The sequence below is a fragment of the Emydura macquarii genome, unplaced genomic scaffold (genome assembly GCF_026122565.2).
Source record: "Emydura macquarii macquarii isolate MOO-44397 ecotype Brisbane River unplaced genomic scaffold, CSIRO-AGI_Emac_v2 contig_1790, whole genome shotgun sequence".
In the NCBI taxonomy this organism is placed as follows: Eukaryota; Metazoa; Chordata; order Testudines; family Chelidae; genus Emydura; species Emydura macquarii.
The window spans coordinates 831934-852259 of record NW_027131927.1 but is presented as its reverse complement, the minus strand read 5'-3'; the positions used below and the strand labels follow the sequence as shown (position 1 = coordinate 852259).

General features: G+C 65.3%; 2 protein-coding genes across 3 annotated transcripts; one reads left to right on the top strand and one right to left on the bottom strand.

Moving 5' to 3' along the window:
* Positions 1–582: 582 nt before the first annotated feature.
* On the bottom strand, positions 583–5685 carry PPM1N (protein phosphatase, Mg2+/Mn2+ dependent 1N (putative)). The gene is made up of 5 exons (XM_067556523.1): positions 3973–5685; positions 2661–2778; positions 2286–2397; positions 2099–2159; positions 583–1533 (listed from the first exon to the last, which is right to left on the bottom strand). The coding sequence occupies exons 1-5, from the start codon at positions 4876–4878 to the stop codon at positions 1504–1506; spliced, it is 1227 nt and encodes a 408-aa protein (XP_067412624.1). The 5' UTR covers positions 4879–5685; the 3' UTR covers positions 583–1503.
* A 655-nt stretch (positions 5686–6340) lies between these two features.
* On the top strand, positions 6341–19743 carry RTN2 (reticulon 2). 2 transcript variants are annotated; one of them, XM_067556516.1, is made up of 10 exons: positions 6341–6606; positions 9858–9902; positions 10203–10682; positions 11028–11282; positions 15235–15442; positions 16461–16599; positions 17304–17373; positions 17578–17624; positions 18026–18084; positions 19035–19743. In XM_067556516.1, exons 1-10 carry the CDS (start codon positions 6576–6578, stop codon positions 19075–19077), a joined length of 1377 nt encoding a protein of 458 aa, XP_067412617.1. In that variant the 5' UTR covers positions 6341–6575; the 3' UTR covers positions 19078–19743. The 2 variants fall into 2 exon arrangements, with proteins under 2 accessions (XP_067412617.1, XP_067412618.1); XM_067556517.1 differs by lacking the exons at positions 6341–6606; positions 9858–9902; positions 10203–10682; positions 11028–11282 and adding an exon at positions 13002–13066.
* Positions 19744–20326: the final 583 nt, after the last annotated feature.

Here is a 20326-nt window from a genome sequence, read left to right as displayed (position 1 = left end):
ACTTACATGGCATATATATTTTTACGATATACTTTGAATTAATATACTCACGCCCTGGTTGAGAGAAATGTTTGGTTTTTTAACTTTTGAGTAGAGGGGTGAAGTAAGCACTGCTAGAGAGCTAAGAACTATAAACTAAGACTACAAATAAGACTATAAAATGAAGAAGGAAAATTTTAACACAAACCAAAGAAACTTTAAGCAAGAGTAGATGACGATTGCACCCAAATACCACGATCTGCCCCTTTTTATACCCCAAGAATATGGGTCCTTCTTCTAAGTCCATATTTGGATTTTTTTTTTAAACTATTGGGGTACACATATTTTATAGGGTGGCAGGTTTGTGTGTATTATTGACGTATTTACATTTTTTTAGGTGTTTTTTTTATTTTACCTTTATTATTTTTGGCCCTTTGTGGGTTTTGTGGTAAACTTGTAAAGTTTTTTGGGGCATAACCCGTAACAACCTGCTCCCCTGTTTAATGTTTTTTAACTTCTTTAGGGTAAAAATTCTAAATATATGTACGCTAGCTGTGTTTTATACAAAATGTAACCTGTAAAATGTCTTGCATTACAGCAAAATATAGACATTTATAACTTTATTAATTAAACAATCATACTTAAATTTATAAAAAATATATATATATTTATAATACAAGCAAGCAGGCTAGTCCTATGGGCTACATAATCAAACACAGGCAGAGCCGGGCCGGAGGGATGGGCACGGCTGCCTCTCTGTTCCCAGTGAGATTAAGCCAGGTGGGCCCAAGGGAAGTCCCGTTTCCCGATGACTCAGCAGGGGGATGAGTAGCCACCGGCCAGGAAGAGGAAGCCTCCCTGGCTCTCCAAACAGACAATCAGCTCTGGGGGGGCACAAAGCCGCTGGAGTTGTCCATTGCGTGGGGGACTCGGGGGGCCCGAGCCCCTGACATCAGAGAACAAGGGGGGGGCTGGAGTCTCGGGGAGCCAAGCCAGGGGGAGAAGCCGGCCAAGGCGAAGGTTGCAATTTGCTGAAATTGGGCTCCGCTTTCAGCAGCGTTTTTACTTGCCTTTGCTTGCCGCCGGTTCGATCTTCGCACCTCCCGGGCCTGAGCTCAGAGGGTTTGTCAAGCCCCAGTGAGATGGATGACGCTTGCAAGGCGTCACTCCTGGGAACAGCCCAGGCGAGGGCTGGGCACGGCCCGGAGCTGGTTTGGGGGAACTCGGGACAGGGGGCGTTGGGGTCACGCTTGGGGCGGTGAAAGCAAGCGGGTGGCGTGTCGGCCGGCTCCTGCTATCCGGCGCTGGGGACACACGCACGGGTCCTGGCGGCCTCCATCCCTTCGTGCGGTGGCGTTTCCTGGCCCCGCTCACTCCTCCGGCGGACGGATCAGAGCCAGGCACAAAGCCCTGGACCCGGCAGGGCCATCAGGTGTGGAGAATGGCTGGGGCCTGTGGGAACTGTCAGGGGAGGGGCGACCCGGTGTCCTTGTCCCATGGGCCCCTCTGCCGCAAGAGGTCTGCTCAGCAGGGGGCGCCGCTCTCACTGGATCCCTGCATTGGAGCAGACGGGGACAGCGATGTCACAGCCCAGCCCCGGGTTGGGGGGATGTTACAAGGGTTGTTCGGAGTGCAAGGAGGGAGGGGAACAGGATAGGGGGCAGGGGAGCTGGGGTGGAGGGAGGAGGGTCTGGGTTGGAGGCTGTGTGGTGGAGAAAGCAGGGGATCGTGGTGGGAGGGGGCTGGGCTGGGGGCCATGGGGCAGAGGGAGCAGGAAGCTGCGGGGTGGAGGGAAAAGGGGCAAGGGCGCCGTGGGGCAGAGTGTGTAGGGGCACCATGGAGCGGGGGAACTGGGGGGCGGAGGGAGTGGTGTGGAGGGAGCAGAGGCAATGGGCCTGGGGAGCAGAGGAAGGGGGGCAGAAGGTGCAGGGGGGGCTGCAGGGCAGAGGGAGCGAGGGGGGCCACGGGGCAGAGAGAGCAGGGGTGGTGCAGGGGCTGTGGGGCAGAGGATGCCAGGGGACTGGAGGATGGGGGAGCAGGGGCTGGGGACTGCAGGGTGGAGGGAATGGGGGGGCAGTGGGGCAGAGGGAATGCAGGGGGGTGCAGAAGGAGTCCTTACCGACTGCTGGGCCTCGGAGCTCTGCCGCAGGCGCTCATAGGCCTCCACAATCACGGCCCTCCTGCAAGGAGACAGCAGGGGGTGAGCCCAGAGGCCATGTCTGGCCCCCTCTGGGGTGGGGGCACCGTGGGCCGGGGAGCTCCATGTAGTGGAGGGGGGCACTCGCTGTGGGGGGAGCTGTACTCACTTGCTGGCCAGACCCCCACCGGGGGGCAGGCTGGGGTTCACCTTGGACGCCAGGCAGCGGAAGACGGCCACGAGGCTGACATCCCCCTGCTCCTGCAGCTCCTTGTACAGCTCTGTGGGGAGAGGGGCCGGTGCGGGACTGGCTCTGTGCAGGCACTGACACCCTGCTTTGCCCCCCTCCTGCCCCTGCCCTCCCCCTCATGCCCCTCCCTTCCCCCTCTCATCCTTGCCTTCCCCCTCCCTGTTGCCCTGCCTTCCTCCTGCTGCCCCCTCCCCCTACTTCCTTTGCTGTTGCCTCTGTCCCCCCATCAGGCATGGACCCCCTCCCGCTCTCTAGCCAAGGGCCTGGCGCCACCCGGGGCTTGACCTCACCCACCTGCCACCTGGCTCTCCAGGTGGGCATCCAGCTCCCGCTCCCGCTGCAGGGCGGCCTCGGAGGTGCCGGGGGCCCCCTGGAAGCAGACCACCATGCAGGTCATGTTGTCACGGCTGCCCTGGGAGGGAGAGAACCAACAGGGTCGGGGGTGGGTGAGTGTGGGGACAGGGCAGCTGTAGGGGGCCCTGATGAGTCATTAGAAGAGTGGGAGCCCAAGGGGGCAATATGCCCGGATATGGCCCAGCACATACAACAGCCAGACCAGGAGAGCAGCAGCAGGATCTGCACCTCCCCAGCCCAGCGCAGGAAATCCATCCAAACAGACAGTGCTGGGGGAGGGGGGGAGGCTCAGCTTATCTCCCTCCCAACCCTTCCACCCTGAACATCTGTCCAGGCAGAGGTAGAAGAACCAGTGTCTGTTAGAGGGGAAAGGCCCCATGTCCCATCCCCTACCCCCCTGAGCCAGCCAATACCCTGCCCTGGTGTTGGACCAGAGCTGCTCCCCCCGGAGGGGAAAGGTCCCATATCCCATTCACCAACCCCCCCTCCCCCCGGACCAGCCAGTCCCCCACCCTGCAGCCAGATTGGAGCCGGCGCCCCTGTGATGAAGTGAGCATGTTCTCAATGAAGACTGTGTGTGCCTCAGTTTCCCCGACGTGTAATTCAAGTATATAGGTGTCGGGTTGAGGGTGTGTGATGTTTGTAGTGACCACTAGAGGGCAATATGGCTGCCTTTAGCTACCTGCACAAAGGCAGGGGCAGGGGGAGGCGTGTCTGGGGCTGGGTGAAGAGTCAGTCCCCCTGTGGGAGATCCCGGGGGGCAGCGCCCAAGAGTGGGGCTCTGGAACTAACCCCAGACAGACGTTGCTGTAACTTCCTGAATCCTCTGCTAACAAAGTTCTGTGCTACGCTGTGTCCTGGAGAATGAATAAACCCTGCTTATTCCCAGGCGGGCTGTGAATCACTTCCCACGGCGAGGCAAGGGGCATGGTCCCTTCTGGGTGTGTAAGAGCTCCCCAGGCGTCCCACCCAGGGGGGTCTCACTGCGAGTGCTCACAGGGGAGTAGGGGGGGCTGAACGCTCCGAAGTCAGATTCGGGAGGCAGCTGCACTGGTGGGAAGGGCCCTGGGGGAGACCCCGCTCCCCTAGAGTCCTGCCTGGTTTCATCCCGAGTGGGTCCAGAGCACCGTTCCTGTGGGGCTCCGTCACAGCCCCCTAGAGGGGAAAGGCCCCGTAACCCATTCCCTGCCCCCTGCCTGCATCCTGTGGCTAGCTGGGAGCCAAGCGTCCCTGCCCTCCATCCCTGCCTCACCTTATAGAGCCCGGTGTCCAGGACCTGCTCACACACGGCCTGCGGGTCCCCGGTGAGCAGCAGGCGGGAGCGGACGAAGGTGCACAGCCCCTCGGTGTCGAAGGCGTCCCAGACCCCGTCGCAGGCCAGCACCAGGAACTCGTCCTCGCCAGGGCAGCGGGCCAGCTCGTACACCTCGGGCTCAGGCGACACCAGCTGCTCCGTCTGGCCCCGCCAGGCCACGGCCTTGTAATCAAAGTCGCCCAAGGCGCGGGAGACGGCCAGGGAGCCGTTGACACGGTGCAGGGTGACGGTGCCGCCGGCGTTCTCGATGCGCTCGCGTTCCCGCGGCCGGCTGGGCTTGTGGTCCTCCGTGTAGAAGGTGACGCGGCCGGCCCGGCACAGCAGTGCCCGCGAGTCGCCCAGGTTGACGAAGTAGAGGTGGCGCGGCGACACCAGCACGGCCACGGCCGTGGAGCCGGCGTGCTCCCACCCCTCGGCCCGCGCCAGGGCCTGCATGCGGCTGTCCATGCGCAGGAAGCCTTCTCGCACCGCCTCCTTCACCGCCTCCGGCGACTCCGTGGGCCCTGCGAACGCCTCGCCTGCCACCACCTCCCCCAGCAGGTGACGGGCACAGAACTGCGCCACCGTGCTGCCCGCGTGCCCGTCGTACACCGCGAAGAAGGCCCAGGCGGCCAGGGCGCCCGGCAGCTGGGGCTGAGCCGTGTGAGCGTCCTCCATGTGCGCCCGCCAGCCCTGCATGGCGGCCAGGCCATAGCGTAGCTCGCCCCCTGCGCCCCGCTCCAGCAGCTTCTCCGTCCGCGGCGCCTCCAGGAAGGAGCTGGGCCCCTCGCCGCGCTCAGCCTTGAAGAGACGAGACACCCTCCGCTCCACTTCCGCCACCAGCAGCCGCACAAAGGTGGCCATCCCCAGTGCCCCCCCTGCCCCGGGTACTCACCCAGTTCCCACGCCTGGTGCTTCTTCCCAAGTGCCCTGGGGAGCCGCCGGGTGCCCGGGAGCTTTCACCTCTCTTCACCCGCCTCCAAAAGCTCTCCGGCAGGTCTCAATTTCTCACCCCCCAGGGCTGCCCCCTGCACCCGTTGTCTCCCCAGGGCGGTTCCTAGGGACCCCCATGGGGTTGATGGGCTCGCCCCCTGGCAGTCCCAGAGACATGTGCATTGCAGCGGCGGTGAGGGCTCTGTCCTCCCTGGCACCGTAATCCCCAGCCTGCTGCTAAATATGGAACCTTAAAGCTTCTAATCCCTGGCCAACCATGGCCCAACAGGCACCCTGGGCCACACGAGGGGCGGGGGCCAGGGGGAGCTACCCACCCCCCAGGCCAGCCCCTTCCCCAGCCACCATGGTACCAGCCCATGGGTGTATTCTGCAGAGTGCAGGCAGGTGGCAAGGGGGCAGGGCCTGGATGGGCAGGGGTCAGGACTCAGGGGGGATGGTGGGAATAGAGGGGGTGGGAGGGGGCGGGTGGGTTGGTGTGGAGGGGATGGACAGGGGTGGGAGGAGGAGAGGGGCCAGGGAGATGGAGGGGGCTAGGGTGAGAGATGAAGGGATGGAAGCGGCAGGGGTGAGACCCACAGTGCAATCGCTACAGTGTCCATTTGGGGCCCATTGGCCGAGCTGTCTGGGCACTGGGCCTTTCGGGGTGGGGAGAGCAGCAGGGCCCAGCTGGGGTAGGAGGCAGATCCTGGGGACCGTCTCCCTCTCCATCCATCCCCTGGTCTACCCCTCACCACCCACCCTCCCATTCATCCCCCGGATCTATCCTCCCCACCCCCACTCTCCACCCATCCCCTCATCAACCCACCTCCCCCACTCTCCATCCATCCCCGGATCTATCCTCCCCTCCCCCACTCTCCATCCATCCCCTCATCAACCCACCTCCCCATTCTCCATCCATCCCCTGATCAACCCCTCCCCCCACTCTCCATCCATCCCCTGATCAACCCCTCCCCCATTCTCCATCCATCCCTGGATCTATCCTCCCCTCCCCTCTCCATCTCTCCATCCATCCCCGGATCTATCCTCCCCCATCCCCCCACTCTCCATCCATCCCCTGATCAACCCCCTCCCCCACTCTCCATCCATCCCCTGATCAACCCCCCTTTCCCCCTCTCCATCCATCCCCGGTTCTATCCTCCCCACCCCCTCCCTCTCTCTATCCACCCCCCCCCCCGGATCTCCCCCTTCCATCCACCCCCAGATCTACCCCACCCCATCTCCATCCACCCCCCAGATCTGCCCCCTCCATCTACCCCCCAGATCTGAATCCCCTCCTCCATCCATCCCCAGGATCCACCCCCCACGTTCTCTCCCTTCCCCTGCGCCTTTGTCTCCGTCCCCCCCTTTGTCTGCGTCCCTTTCCCCCCCGCTCTCCGCCCCTCGCCTTTGTGTGCCGCCCGCCCTCCTCCGCAGCCCCCCCTCCCCCCCCCAGCCCGCAGTCGCTCGCGGGCCGACGCGGAGGGGGCAGCGAGCTGCAGAGCCCGGCATCCCCACCCGGCCGGACGGCGGCAGCAGCATGGGGCCGGGGAGATGAGAGCCGGGGGGCGCCGGGGGGCAGCGCCGCCGCCGCAGCGCACCGCGAGCCCCATGAAGGGAACTGCGGGGCGATGGGGCAGGTCCTGGGGTTCGCCCACTGCAGTACGTAGCCCGGGCCGGGCTGGGCGTGGGGGGTCGGGCCCGGGGGATCGGGGCTGGGTCGGGCTAGGGCGGAACCGGGGCTGGCTGGGCAGGGTGGGGGATCGGGCGGGGGGATGATCAAGCGGGGGGATCGGGCCATGGGGTGGGCCGGGCTAGGCTGGGCGCGGGGGGGGGGGGGAGCCGGGTCAGGCCGTGCAGGGTGGAGGGATCGGGCCCGGGGCGGAGGATCGGGTCCGGTGCCCGCTGCGGCTGGGGCCCTGCCCCCGGGCGCCCCCCGCCCAGCCCGGCTGCCCGGCCTGGCGCTCTAGCGGCTCCCGCCGCGGTTCTCTCGGGGCCGCCGCGAGGCTGAGGGAGGCAGAAGGTCCCCGGAGCCTGGGGGGGCCTTGCGGGGAGCAGGGCCGCTGGGGAGCCGCCGGCTGCGGGGAATCTGCCGCCGGCTCCGGGTTCGCGGCTCCTCTGCTCCCCGCGCCCCGGAGCCTCCAAGGCAGGGGCGCGGCAGGAGCCGGAGTCCGGGACTCGTTCAGCCTCTGCGCTGGGCCCGGGGCCCCGCCGTGGGCTCGGCGGAGACGGGCAGATTCGTGTCCCCAGCCGCCGGCCGGGGGGGGACGGACCCCAGAGGGCCCCTTCCCCCAGAGGGGTGCCCCGGGGTGGGTGCCAGTCCCGTGCCGCAGCCATGGGGAGCTGCTGCCCTCCAGGGGGTCCGCTCCATCAGCCCCCGCTGGAGCTGGGGTCCTCCCGGTCCAGTTGGCTGCGGGGCGCTTCGATCTAGGGAAGGGATGGGAAGGGGGATTATTGCTGATATCTAGTGACCCCCCCCCCCCGTGCCAGCTTGTGGCCCTCAGGGCTGGGGTCCGGGCAGGGCTCACCAGGGGTTGAGGGGGGTCACACCTGGTCCCAAAGAAGCAGGCAGCAGGGTACAAGAAAGAGGTGGTGGTAGGAACTATTATGATTTATTAGGTGTATTATGGTAGCATCTATGACCCTCCCCCTCCCCGCCCAGCCTGGCCCTCACTGTGCCAGGTGCTGTCCATTTTCATGCTATTAGGTGTATTATGGTAGTACCAGGGTACCCAAGCCCATGAGCCAGGCCCCCACTGTCCAAGGTGCTGTCCATTTTAATGCTATTAGATGTATTCTGGTAGTACCAAGGTACCCAAGTTGATGGGCCAGGCCCCCACTGTGCCAGGCGCTGTATATTTTTATTACCGTTAGATAAGAATGGCCATACTGGGTCAGACCAATGGTCCATCCAGCCCAGTGTCCTGTCTTCTGACAGTGGCCAATGCCAGGTGCTTCAGAGGGAATGAATAGAACAGGTGCACATCAAGTGAGGTATTATGTTAGCACCCGGGAACTCCCAGCCATGGGCCAGCCTCCCACTGTGCCAGGTGCTGTACATTTGTATTGCTATTGGGTGCATTACAGTAGCGCCTAGGAACTCCTGCCATGGGGCAGGCCCCCCACTATGCCAGGCCCTGCGCACACAGAGCTGAGGACCATCCCTGTCGGGAATTTACCACCGAGAAGTTTTTCCGAGGGAAAATTCGCTTTCTGCCACATCGAAAATTTCCCTTTTCGGTCAGAAGATTGTTCCAAGCCCCAGGGCTCCTCTGCCCCAGGGTTGGAGGGTGCCCGGCTATGGAGCTGTGGGGTGCCTGGCTCTGGGGCTGCAGGATGCCCAGCTCTGGTGCAGCTCCCTAGACAGGTCCCAGGGAGCAGACTTCATTCCTGCTCCAGGAACGTGCGGATGCTTCCAAAGTGAAATGTTACCGAGTTTCGGGTCCATGAAAAAAACGAGGTTTTGGGGTTTGTCCCAATTAAGGATTTAAACAAAAAAAAAAGTTCCAAAAACTCTGAATTTTTGGTGGAACAGAAATTCCATTTCCCAGCCACCAGACACGGGGATTCAGTCTGGGGTGCGGCTGGTGCTGACCCCACTGCCCCACTCGAGGGTGCTGTGCCTCAGGTGGGTCCGAGCTGACCTCATTGCCGAGGTGTGCACTAGGGGGCGCTGTGCTATAGGGCACAGTTGGGGCTGACCCCCAGAGCACTGGTGTTACTGACAGTTACCCAAGCGAGAGGCTGGCCAGCACCCTGGGAGGAGCCCTGGGGAACTGGAACAAGGAGTTAGGGCCTTAACTTCATTGATTCCAAGGACAGCAATCCCCGCGCCCCCTGCTGAACCCTGGCCTCATGGTGCCCCTCACCGAGCCCCCCATCCTGTTCCTCGCAGGTGCCTGACTTTGCCTTGAGCCCCCCCACATCCTGGCCAGACCTGCCCTTGCTGCGCTCGTAGACGTCAGGGTGGGGGGAACAAGACAGTTTGGCGTCAGGAGGAGCCTCCTTCACCCGCCAGGGCCCTGGCACCGGCCCAGCTTGTGCATTAACCAACCCCCCCTCTCCCCAGCCCAGCTGGGCTCTGAGCAGCCCGGGAGATGGGGTGATGTCAGTTCCCGGAACAGCCTGCGGTGGGAGGTGGCAGCACCTGCCTGCCCATCTGTGGGAAGAGCCCAGCCCCACCCGCGGGGTGAGAGTGCCCTCATACATCAGTGCCCCCTACTGGGCAGCCTGAAATAGGTCCCCTAGGCCTGGCGAGGGGCTGCCCCAAGGGTCAGCGTCTCAGCTGGGGGGTTGTAGGGTACGGCCACCCCAAGGACCTCAGCTCTGAGTTTCCCCAGCAAACTACCCCTGCGTGCAAAGGGCCTGAGGAGAAGGGAGAGGAGCAGAGTGGAGTGCGACAGAGGGGCAGGGATACAGCTTGGGTGCTGGAGAGATGCCCTGAGGTTTTGCAAATGGGTACTTACATCCAGCAGCAAAATGGGGAGTCCTCCCTAGGTCCTGGCCTTGGGTTAGTGAGGACACTGGCCAGCAGGGCTGGGAACAGGTGAGAGCTTGTTGCAATGGATGTTCTAGGCGGCACCTGCCCACAGCCTGGGCATTGTGTGGGGCTGTGGTTTAGATTTCGCTGCCTGGAATTGCTCCTCAGGGTTTGCTCTAGGGGTAGATGAAGCAAAATGGGAGACCTCCCAGGAATTTGCCATGCCCTGTAGGAAGCAGGGTGGGGGCTCAGCAGAGGATGCTCTCCTCTGGCCGTGGGTGTTGCCCCCAATGCCCCAGTGCAGTGCTGGGGGCGCTGTGCTGCAGGAGGCGCTGGGCTGCCTGGGTGGGGGGCTCAGCAGGGAGCGTGAACGCGTCGGTTGTCTGGCGCTCTTACAGGTGCTGACCCTGATGCCTACCTCTGTCTCTTGCAGAAGAATCTCCTTCTACTGCCTCCACCACGCCCGACTCCACTGATGGTGAGTCCCTGCCCCTGACACCCTCTCCCCAGAGCTCCCTGCACAGGGATGGGTCCCCCCACAGCACCATCCCAGATGGGGCTTGGGTCCCCCCACAGCCTGATCCTGGTGGGGGTTGAATCCCCTCACAACCCAGTCCCTGGCAGGAGTTGTGGGGCGGAGGATTGGATCCTCCCATGGTCCAGTCCTTATCAGGAGGTTGGGGGTGGGGGCAGATCCCTGCTGGGGGTTGGGAGCCTCATTTTCCTTCCTGGCCCAGTCCTCTCTGCCCCCAGTAACCCCCCGCGCCTCCCCTGGCAGGCGGCAATGACGAATCGGATTTCCCAGAGCTGCAGACGGCGCGGGAGTTCTCCGAGGATGAGGAAGACGAGACGTCCCTGGACTGGGGGACGCCGAGAGAGCTGACCTTCTCCTACATCACCTTCGCGGGCGGCCCCGACGCCAGCCCCCCCGGCGAGCCCGGCCCCCGAGCCCGGCGGGATTCCCTGGCCCGTCGGGCGAGGGGCCCCCTGCCCCGCCCTGAGACCTGCGAGACCTTAGTGCCCATGCTGGGTGACAGCCTGGAGAGCATCCCCAGGCTGTGCCAGTCGCCCGAGGGTGAGCAGGGGCTGCTGGCCAGGCATTGCCAGGGGCTGGAACCCTTCATGGCCTGGGATGCTCCACTGAGCTACATGGATGAGCCCAGCTCCCAGGAGCCACAAGCTGTGCCAGGCGAGAGTGGGCATGGGGCCCCCCCTTTCGGGGCAGCAGAGCAGCCGGGAGCCCTCGCCGCCCACTCAGGTACGAACCATGGGAGAGGGGCTCACGCCCCTTCTCCCTGCAGGGCTCAGTTGCCAATTTGGGGGTGGGGGGTGCCAGGCATGGGGCTGGACTTGCACAATTCCCCCCCTACTGATCTGGGGAGGCAAGGGAGGTGGGGAGTTATCGGGGAGTGGGGGGAGGGAGGGGTTGTGTTGGGGGGCAGAAGGGAAAGGAGATGGCGGTTGTGGGGGGGATGGAAGGAGGGGCACTGTTGGGGGGCCAGAGCAGGCTGTGTTGCTGGAGGGGGGACCCTGGCCGAGTTCGTGTGGTCCCAGGCTGTCGATGACACTAGCAATGACCCCTCCACCCTCCTGTCCATTGCAGAGGCTGCTCCAGAGACAGCGCCAGGGGACCTCCCGCAACCCGAGGCCTTAACACCCCGTCCTGCAGGGGGCACCGCGGGCCACCCTGATGCCGAGGGCAGCCAGGACCCACCGCAGACCTCAGCCGCCCGCAGCCCATGGGAGGAGGAGGCGGAGCCACCGGAGGAGGGAGAGCAGGCACATGCAGAGCCAATCACAGAACAGAAGCTGGATGGGCTGGACCAATCAGGGAACACTCTGGGAGTGTACATCATAGGTGAGCCGCCAATGAAGACAGAGGAGCTGGGAACCAGGTGGTGGGGGAGAGGGACTGGGGAACTTTGCAGCTCTGGGGTCTCGGGCAGGGCACTGCCAGGGGGAAGCTCGCAGCACTGGGGTCCCGGGCAGGGCACTGCTGGGGAGAAGCTCGCAGCACTGGGGTCCCGGGCAGGGCACTGCTGGGGAGAAGCTTGCAGCACTGGAGTCCTGGGCAGGGCACTGCTGGGGAGAAGCTCGCAGCACTGGAGTCCCGGGCAGGGCACTGCCGGGGGGAAGCTCACAGCACTGGCCCTCCGTCTGGGGCACTGCTGTGGAGAAGCTTGCAGTGCCTGGGGTCCCTGGCTAGGTTGCCTCAGCTCCCTCCCCCAGGAGCTCTTCCCAGCTTCTGGGCTGGTGGCTGGCACAGGCCACCCAGAGAACACCACAGCTGGGTCTGGGAGGCTCCACGCTCCTGCAGGGCCAGGCTGGGCTGGGACGCGGAGGCTGCTTATACAGGGATCCCTCGCCCAGTGCTGTAATGCAGCCACCTCTGGGGTGGGGGGGCTCCTAAATAGCTGTGCAGCACTGAAGAATGGGAAGTATTCGAGAGACCTTGCAGGGGAAGGGGGGTCAGGTTCGCGGAATCGATCACAAATGGAGTCAGCCCAGGATTCGGGGGTTCACAATGATCCCTGCGTGAGACACCCACGGATCTGTGATAACCACCAGGGCATTGGGTTCCTCTTACGTGTCTTATCCTAGCAGCAGAGCGCCCCCTAGCGCCGTACTGGGGCATTGGGGTCAGCACTGACTGGAGGTGGAGCGCCCCCTAGCAAGCTCGTAGTACAGCGCCCGGTGAATTGGGGTCAGCACTGATGGTGGTGGGGGGGAGCACCCCCTAGTAGTCCCCGCTCCCCACACTGCAGCTCCCTGGCTTTGCCTGGAGGACTCTGTGAAGCTGGGGGGCAGGGGCAGGAAGCTGAGCAAAGCTCCCATTGCTTCTCCCCACTTGTCCGTCCTGATGCCCCATGGCCCTGGCAGCAGAGGCTGGAGATTGTCCATTGACAGGGTCCCTGAGCCCTGCCAATCACTGCTGCTCTGGGTACCCTGGCCCAGGGCCCTGGCTGGCACTCAGGGGGGCATTGAGGGTGGGGGCTGAGACACACAGCGCCTGTAGGCTGCTTGTGGGGGTCACGCTATGGACTCTATAATGCAGGGAGGGGGGTGGGGGAGCCTGGGAGCCAGGACTCCTGGGTTGTATTCTCAGAAGTGCCCCCCAATTGCTGCGCTGTGGAGTGGGGGGCCCCAGCTCCCCATTTCAGGGGGATCAAGTTCTGCACCAGACACTCAGGGGGCTGGAGTCAGTGGCCACATCTGAAAACGTTGGCCAAAGTCACAGGGAGTTTGAGCCAAAGCTGGGAATGGAAACCCAGGAGTCTTGGCTCCCCAACCTCTGCTCTGACCACTAGTCCCCACCCCCCTGCCAGAGCTTGAGACAGAACCCAGGAGTCCTGGCTACTAGGCCTGTGCTTTAGGGACTGGCCCATCCTGCCCCCCGCCGCTGCCTGTTGGCGCTGTCCCTCCCAGCCCCGGTGCGGCCGAGTCTCCTCTGGCTGCCCAGGCAGGACAGGAAGGGGGATGGGGTGATGGGAAACGGCAGCTGGGATTCGTTGGTTATAAATAGCCCCCTGGCTCCCCCCTTCCGTAGCCCCGCTCCCCCCATCCCCACCCGGAGACGGTGTGCCGAGGCGACAGGACCCACACACCGCACTGCAGGCAAAGGGCTCGCGATGGGCAGCGCAGGTTAGAGACACCCGATCTATGGGGGGGGCTGGGATCTGCTGTGGGGGGATCACAGGGCTGAGGCTGTCTTGGGGGACTGGTGGGGGGAGGCTCAGCTCAGACGGGGATTGGGGGCTGGGTCATTCTTGGGGGCCAGGGAGTGGGCTCAGACGGGCTGGGGGGGGGTTGTGGGCAGCATGGTAGAGCAGACCGGACTGAGGCTCTGGGGGGGGGGGGCCGGGATCAGAGCTGAGGGGCAGCGGGGCCCCCAATCCAAGAGGCTGTGACCAGCTTGTGGGCGATGTACACCCCCCCCCCCCCCCCCCCCCCGCCTGGCATTTGGGCCTGTCAGTTACAGGGTGGGGGTGGGGGAGCCGCAGCATCCCGACAGCTGCAGACCGACATCCCGCTTCCCGGCTGACAGCTAAACCTGACCACGAGCCTCCCACAAAGGGGTGATGCCCGCAGCCCCATGGGGAGCAAGCCCCCCCCCCACACACACTGCTATTTAAAGGGGCAGGGTTGGGGGTGGCAGTTAGCCGGGTGGGGGTGGGAACAGGGTGTCCCCAGCTCCCGGGCATCTCGCGTTACAGGGAACGGCATCTGCCTGGGGAGGAAATGAAATACCCGGAGCAAGGGCAGAGGGAGCACGCAAGGAGGCGGCACTGATGGCGAGCGGGCAGCTGGCACTGGCGGGGGGAGGGGAGTGGGCACTGGTGGGGAGCGGGCTCTAGTGGCAGGGGCACTGGCAGGGGACAATATGTGGGGCGCCAGGAGGGGTGGAAATTGGCATGTGCCAATGTGCAGGGAGTGAGGCGTGACCACGGCACGAGCGCGGCCGGCGGGTGGGGCACTCGTGTCTTGGACACTGCATGAGGAGGAGGCACTGTGTGGGCCTGGGCGCTGGCACTGCAGGGGGCGCTGAGATGTGGACACTGCAGGGGGTGCTGGCACTGCAGGGGATCACTGGCACTGCAGGGGGTGCTGAGTTGTGGGCACTGCAGGGGGCGCTGGCACTGCAGGGGGTGCTGAGATGTGGGCACTGCAGGGGGTGCTGGCACTGCAGGGGGTGCTGAGTTGTGGGCACTGCAGGGGGCGCTGGCACTGCAGGGGGTGCTGAGATGTGGGCACTGCAGGGGGTGCTGGCACTGCAGGGGGTGCTGAGATGTGGGCACTGCAGGGGGCGCTGGCACTGCAGGGGGTGCTGAGATGTGGGCACTGCAGGGGGTGCTGAGTTGTGGGCACTGCAGGGGGGTGCTGGCACTGCAGGGGGTGCAGAGATGTGGGCACTGCAGGGGGCGCAGAGATGTGGGCACTGCAGGGGGTGCTGGCACTGCAGGGGGCGCAGAGATGTGGGCACTGCAGGGGGTGCAGAGATGTGGGCACTGCAGAAGGCACAGAGGAGTGGGGATGGGGGAGCCTCCCGTATGTGGCCCGAGTGGATCTTGGTTTCAGAGCTGGCGTGGGGTGCCTGGCCCAGTTTCCAACCCCCTGTGGGACGGGAGCCCAGGGCAGATGGCGCCTTGACTCCCCCTGCCCAACATGTTCCTTTTCCCCAAGTGTATCCAGTAGCCCGGCCTGTGGGGAGGCCTGGAATGACCCAGTCAGGGCTGGCATGGCCCCATGGCCTCCTTAGGGGGCGGGCTCTGGATTGGGCTAAGCAGCAGCTGCCAGGATGTTTCACTGGGGGCAGGTGACTGTCCTGTCAGCCCTTCCCCCCCAGTCTGTGCCCTCAGAGTGCCTGCCCCAGGGCTATGCCCCCCATGGGCCCCATAGCAGACCCTGGGCCCCTATAGGGGCCTCTGCTCATCCCCAGATCCCTGCCCCTGTGGCTGTGCCCTAGGCCGCTGCAGAGCCCTGCCTATGCCAGGGCTGCCAGAGTGACCCCGTGGGACCCCGCACTCCCACCCCCCACCCCCAATTTCCTCTACACCCAGCCTGTGCCGCCCCACTCCCCCCGGGCACAAGCTACTCTCGGCACTGACCCCAAGGGACAGCGACCCCCCAGATGCAGCCACCCCGGCTCAGCCCTGCTGCTGCGGGTTGGGTGCCTGCGAGGGGTTGGCCTCAGGGTGCCCTCCTCCCCCCAGCACCCCAGGGGATCCCCCCAGGCTATGGACGCAGCAGGCCCCTCGGTCACAGCCGGGCGGGGGGGTGTGCCGTGGCCCTGCTAACCCTCTCCCCCACAGTGGCAGACCTGGTGTACTGGCGGGACACCCGCACCTCGGCGCTCGTCTTCACCGGCATCATGGTGACCCTGCTCAGCCTGCTGCACTTCAGCATCGTCAGCGTGGGCTCCTACGGCGCCCTGGCCGTGCTGGGCACCACCATCACGCTGCGGCTGGGCCGCAAGGGGCTGCAGGCCCTGCGCCGCGGCGACGGGGCCAACCCCTTCCAGTGAGTGTGAGCCCCCGGGCCCCTGCCAGGGAGTGGGAGACCCCCAGACCCTCTGCCAGGGAGTGTGACACCCCTGGGGTCCTGCCAGGGAGTGTGAGACCCCCAGGCCCCTGCCAGGGAGTGTGATCCTGGGGCCCTCTGCCAGGGAGTGTGAGCCCCCGGGCCCCTGCCAGGGAGTGGGAGACCACCGGGGTCCTGCCAGGGAGTGTGAGACCCCCAGACCCTCTGCCAGGGAGTGTGAGACCCCCAGGCCCCCTGCCAGGGAGTGTGAGCCCCTGGGGCCCTGCCAATGAGTGTGATCCCGGGGCTCTCTGCCAGGGAGTGTGACTCCCCCTCCCCAAGCCCCTGCCAGGGAGTGTTGAGTCCCCACTGGGCTCCCCCTTCCAGTATGTGTGACCCCCCCCCCCGGGGCCCTTGGCAATGCCCTCCCGTCATTGAGTGTTTGCCCCTGGGTCCCCGGCACCCCCCTGCCAGAGAGTGACCTGACAACACACATTCCCTCCTTCCAGGGAATACTCGCCCCCCCCCCCCCCCCCCAACATCTCCAACCAGGGAGTTCCTCTTAGACCCCCCGTCACCGTTCTGCCAGAGAGTCCCCCTGGCCCCCCCAGCACACCACTAGCCAGCCCCCCATCCTCTCCCCTTCAAGTGAATGATCCCCCCACAACCTCCCAGCCAGAGAGTAACCCTCAGAGCCCTCCCCTCTCCTGTGGGTCTTACCCTCAACCCCCAGAGCCCCACTTCAGTGAGTACTCCCAACACCCCCTCCCCGTGAGTAACACCCCCGGCCCCTCCCCTTCCAGTGAGTTCCTTCTTCCACAGTCGCCCGGCTACTCCAGCCCAGGCCTCTCCCAGCAGGGGGCGCTGTGGAGGCATGGGGCAGGAGCGCCGGCTGTGGGGGTAGCTCCTGGTTAACCCAGCCCAGGCCTCTCCCAGTAGCGGGTGCTATGGGGAGCGGGTGCTCTGCTGGGCTGTCTCTGCCATTTACTGACACCCCGCCCCCCCCTCATCTGCTCAGGGCCCAGCTGGATGCAGACCTGCCCCTGTCCCAGGAACAGCTGGAGCGCCTCGCCACGCGGCTCAGCCGGGACGTCCTGGCAGCTGCACACACCCTGCGCCGCCTCTTCCTGGTGGAGGATCTGGTGGACTCGATCAAGGTGGGTGCTGGCCCTTCCCCCGCTGTGGGGTCACCCCAGCTCCCTGCCCCTGTGGATTGGGGCCCCAGTGAGCATCCTGGGGTGGGAGGAGAAGTCGTGACCTCTATTTGGCTCCCCCGAGGGTTTTCTTTGCCTTCTCCCCTCTGATTCATCTGGCTCCCAATTATACACTCTCCTTGGGCATTAGGGAGTCATGGGGGGCTGGTATCTGCCAGGGGGGACCAGGAAGTGTATGGGGGGGGGGAGTCAGCAATGCAGGGACCCCTTTCCATGGGGGTGGGGGCTGTGATTAGCTGGGGGTTGTGGGGAGCAGGTGAAGGACCCCTGTGCCTGCTGGAGGGTGATGGCCACTTTACAGAGTTTTGGGGGGGGAGCCCGGGCCTGAGGCTGGTGGGGATGTGACCCAGCAAGGCCCATGCCGTGGGGCCGGGGCCGGTGGGGAGGCGGTCTGGCGATGGCCAGGCTGGGTGGCCGAGGGAGGTGGCCTGGTGATGGCTGGGGCTGGTGCAGGGTGGGTGCCAGGCCAGGGCACTGGGGGTACACACACCCCAAGGGGTACACACACACAGTTGGCCCTGAAGCAGCGGGTGTCAGCTGAGTGGATCCAGCCCGTCCCTCTCCCGCACACATGGGCGGCTGTAGCCCCCAGAACGGGAGGGGACGGGAGGCTGGCCCTGCTCTCACCCTGCTCTTTCTTCTTGCAGTTCGCCTTCCTCTTCTACATCCTCACCTACGTGGGAGCCGTGTTCAACGGGCTGACGCTGCTCATCCTGGGTAGGGGCAGGTGGCGGGAAAGGGGGCTGGGGAGGGGGCATGCCTAGGGCAGGACTGGCCTGTAGTGCTGGCTGTGGGGGGGGGAGCTCCCAGTTACCCTGGCCTCCCCCAGCAGGGGCTGCTGGGCATGGCGGGGAAAGCCCAGGCTGTGGGGAAGGGGCCCGGGTGTCGGTGCGTGTCTGACCTGCCCCTTTCTGCCCCCAGGTGTGATAAGTGCATTTACTTTCCCCCTGCTCTACCGGCAGCACCAGGTGAGTGGCTCAGGCCGTGCGCGGCTGTCGGTGCTGAGGGCTCCGCGGCCCCGGGAGCTGTCTAGTTCGGCACCCGCCCCAGGGCAGCAGTGAGTGCTGGGGGGAGGGCAGAGTGGACCTGGCCCCCCCTAGAGGGGACAGGCCCCCTGCCCTATTCCCTGCCCCTGGGAGCCTGGCAGTCCCCTGCCCTGGGTCTGGATGGGAGCTGGCGCCCTGCCGAGGGGAATGGCCCCGTGCCCCTTTCCCTGGAGCTCTGTTCCCTGGAGCTTTGCTCAGGGATCCCCGGAGGCATCAGGGTGGGCACCCAAGGCGGCGCCGCCAGCCCTGGAGCTGTGGGTCGGTCTCTGGAGGGGCCTGCTGCCCCCAAACTCCCCATTTACCTCCCGCTTCGTCTCTTCCAGGCGCAGATCGACCAGTACGTGGGGCTGGTGAGGAACCAGCTGAGTCACATCAGAGCCAAGTAAGGGCCCCCCCCCCCGCTGCCCCCTTTGTGATGGCGGGTGGGGGGAGGGGACGAGGCTCCCAGCTCCGCCAGGATCCACACGCAGGCCACAGGTTATCAGCTCCCGGGCAGCTGTAGAGACCGCACACTGCAGTCCGGAGATGACTCCCTGCAGCCCCGTGCCCCTGGCCGAGCCCCCTCCCCCACTTCCTGCAGCGCAGTGGCCCCTCCCCCCACAGCATGGCACCCCCTGCTGAGCCTGTGGTCCCGCCCCCTTGCACCCCAGCACCCCCTGATGAGCCCCTGGCTCCTGCCCCTTGCACCCCAGCACCCCCTGATGAGCCCCTGGCTCCTGCCCCTTGCACCCTGGCGCCCCCTGCTGAGCTCCTGGATCCTGCCCCTTGCACACTGGCGCCCCCTGCTGAGCTCCTGGATCCGGCCCCTTGCACACTGGCATCCCCTGCTGAGCTCCTGGATCCTGCCCCTTGCACCCCAGCGCCCCCTGCTGAGCTCCTGGATCCTGCCCCTTGCACCCTGGCGCCCCCTGCTGAGCCCCCAGCTCCCGCCCCTTGCACCCCGGCGCGACCGTTCCAGGGTGCTGAGGTCAGCACTGACGGCAAGGGGAGAGCACCTCTGCTGAGCCCCTGCCCCGCTCCCTGCAGCACGGCGCCCCCCTGTGGAATTGCCCTTCCTCAGCACAACACCCCGTGGGGCTGCCGGGCTCAACGCCCTGCCGTGCCTCCTTTGCCCATATGGCTGCCCGATGCGAGCCTGCTGCCCACTAGGGACAGATCCTGCGTGCCCGGGGCTGAGGGCCTGGGGGTCGGACGTGGGGAGCCAGGGAGTAACCCAGTGACTCTGTGCCTGCCCTGCCACGCTGGGTGCAGAGGGGGAAGGGCTCCAGCCTGGGCCGGGGGAGGTGGGGGGCATTAAACCGCTTTGGTGATGTTTCTCTTTCTCCCCTTTAGGATTCAAGCCAAGCTCCCAAGTGCCAAAGCGAAGCCAGAATGAGCGACTGCCCCGGCCCGACTCACAGCAAAATACCCCTGCCCCCCCCCCCATGCTGCCCCAGTGCCCCCACCCCAGAACCACCCCCCATCCCCGCTGGTGACACCTCCCACCCCAAGGAAAGGGGCTAAGCCCCCTTTCAGCGCTGCCCCCCCACTGGCTCTGCACGTTGGGGGGCTGAGGCAGCTCCCTGGACATTCAGGGCCCTGGGGGGGGGGAAGCGTGACCGAGAGGGGCCCCCGCGCTTTAGCCACAAAGCACTGGGTGCAGCCTGCCGTGACAAGGGCTTGAGGCTTACTGGGCCCTGCGCCCTGCCTGCTTCCTGCCGCCGAGGCCCACTGAGCGGCTGACACGGCTGAGCCCGGGCAGGGCCTGGCCCTGTGGGGTGTGGGGGGGGGAAGGGGCAGGCCCCTGGCCCATCAGGGCTGGGGTGGGGCTTGGTTTCCCGGGGGGGCTCGGACCCCACTGAATTCAGGGTCAGTGATTGGTTGGAAGCCGGGGGGCTGGCGGCATGTTGCGTCCAAGCCCCCCCCTCCATGCTGTTTTTAGTCTGGGGGGGCCCCTTCTTGGCCTGGGGCCACCCCCTGGCACCATGGGGCAGGCGCAGCCCTGGGTGCCCGCAAAGCTCCACTCGGATTTACACTTTAATAAAAACTCTGGTGGAAAAAGCCACTGGGCAAAGTCCTTCAGTGCGGCCGGGGCAACGGGGACCCCCCCACCAGCACCAGCCTGCTGGGCGCGGGGGGGCAGGAATGGCTTACAGCCACCGGCGGGGGGGCTCTCAGCAGAGGAGGACCCAGCAGGGGCCAATGCCAGGGCTCCCCAGCCACCCCCAGAACCGCTGCCCACCCACCCCTGCGCAGTCGTGGTGGGGCGGGGGAGCTGCCTGGAGCCCATCCCCCACTGTCTGGGCAGCAGCGGGCCCTGCCCCCGCTAGACGTGATCCCTCACCCAGCCCAGAGCTGGGCTCCCCAGGAGAAAGGCGACAGCTCCCAGGACTCCTGGGTTCTATCCCCAGCACTGCCACCGCTTCCCTGGGCATCCCTGGCCCAGCAGCTGCCCGTCAACCTCCCCTGGGAGCCCCGGACACTGGTCTGGTGCGGCGGGGAGGGGGCGTGGAGCAGTGGCTGGTTTGTATGGGATCAAACAGGCACCCTGGTCCCTGCAGGGGGCTCATTCGCAGCAGGATGGGGGCAGCCCCTGAAGCACCTTTTCTCGCCCTCCCTCTCCCGGCCCCCGTTATGGGGGTCCT

Bases quoted from the DNA above. Each gene is read 5' to 3' on its own strand.
- PPM1N (XM_067556523.1), bottom strand. From the start codon at position 4,878: ATGGCCACCTTTGTGCGGCTGCTGGTGGCGGAAGTGGAGCGGAGGGTG. The intron at 2,779-3,972 runs GTGAGGCAGGGA...TCTCCCTCCCAG, and splicing joins TGGACACCGGGCTCTATAAG to GGCAGCCGTGACAACATGAC. The intron at 1,534-2,098 runs GTAAGGACTCCT...GCTCCAATGCAG, and splicing joins GCTCCGAGGCCCAGCAGTCG to GGATCCAGTGAGAGCGGCGC.
- RTN2 (XM_067556516.1), top strand. From the start codon at position 6,576: ATGGGGCAGGTCCTGGGGTTCGCCCACTGCA. The intron at 6,607-9,857 runs GTACGTAGCCCG...TGTCTCTTGCAG, and splicing joins CCTGGGGTTCGCCCACTGCA to AAGAATCTCCTTCTACTGCC. The intron at 16,600-17,303 runs GTGGGTGCTGGC...TTCTTCTTGCAG, and splicing joins ATCTGGTGGACTCGATCAAG to TTCGCCTTCCTCTTCTACAT.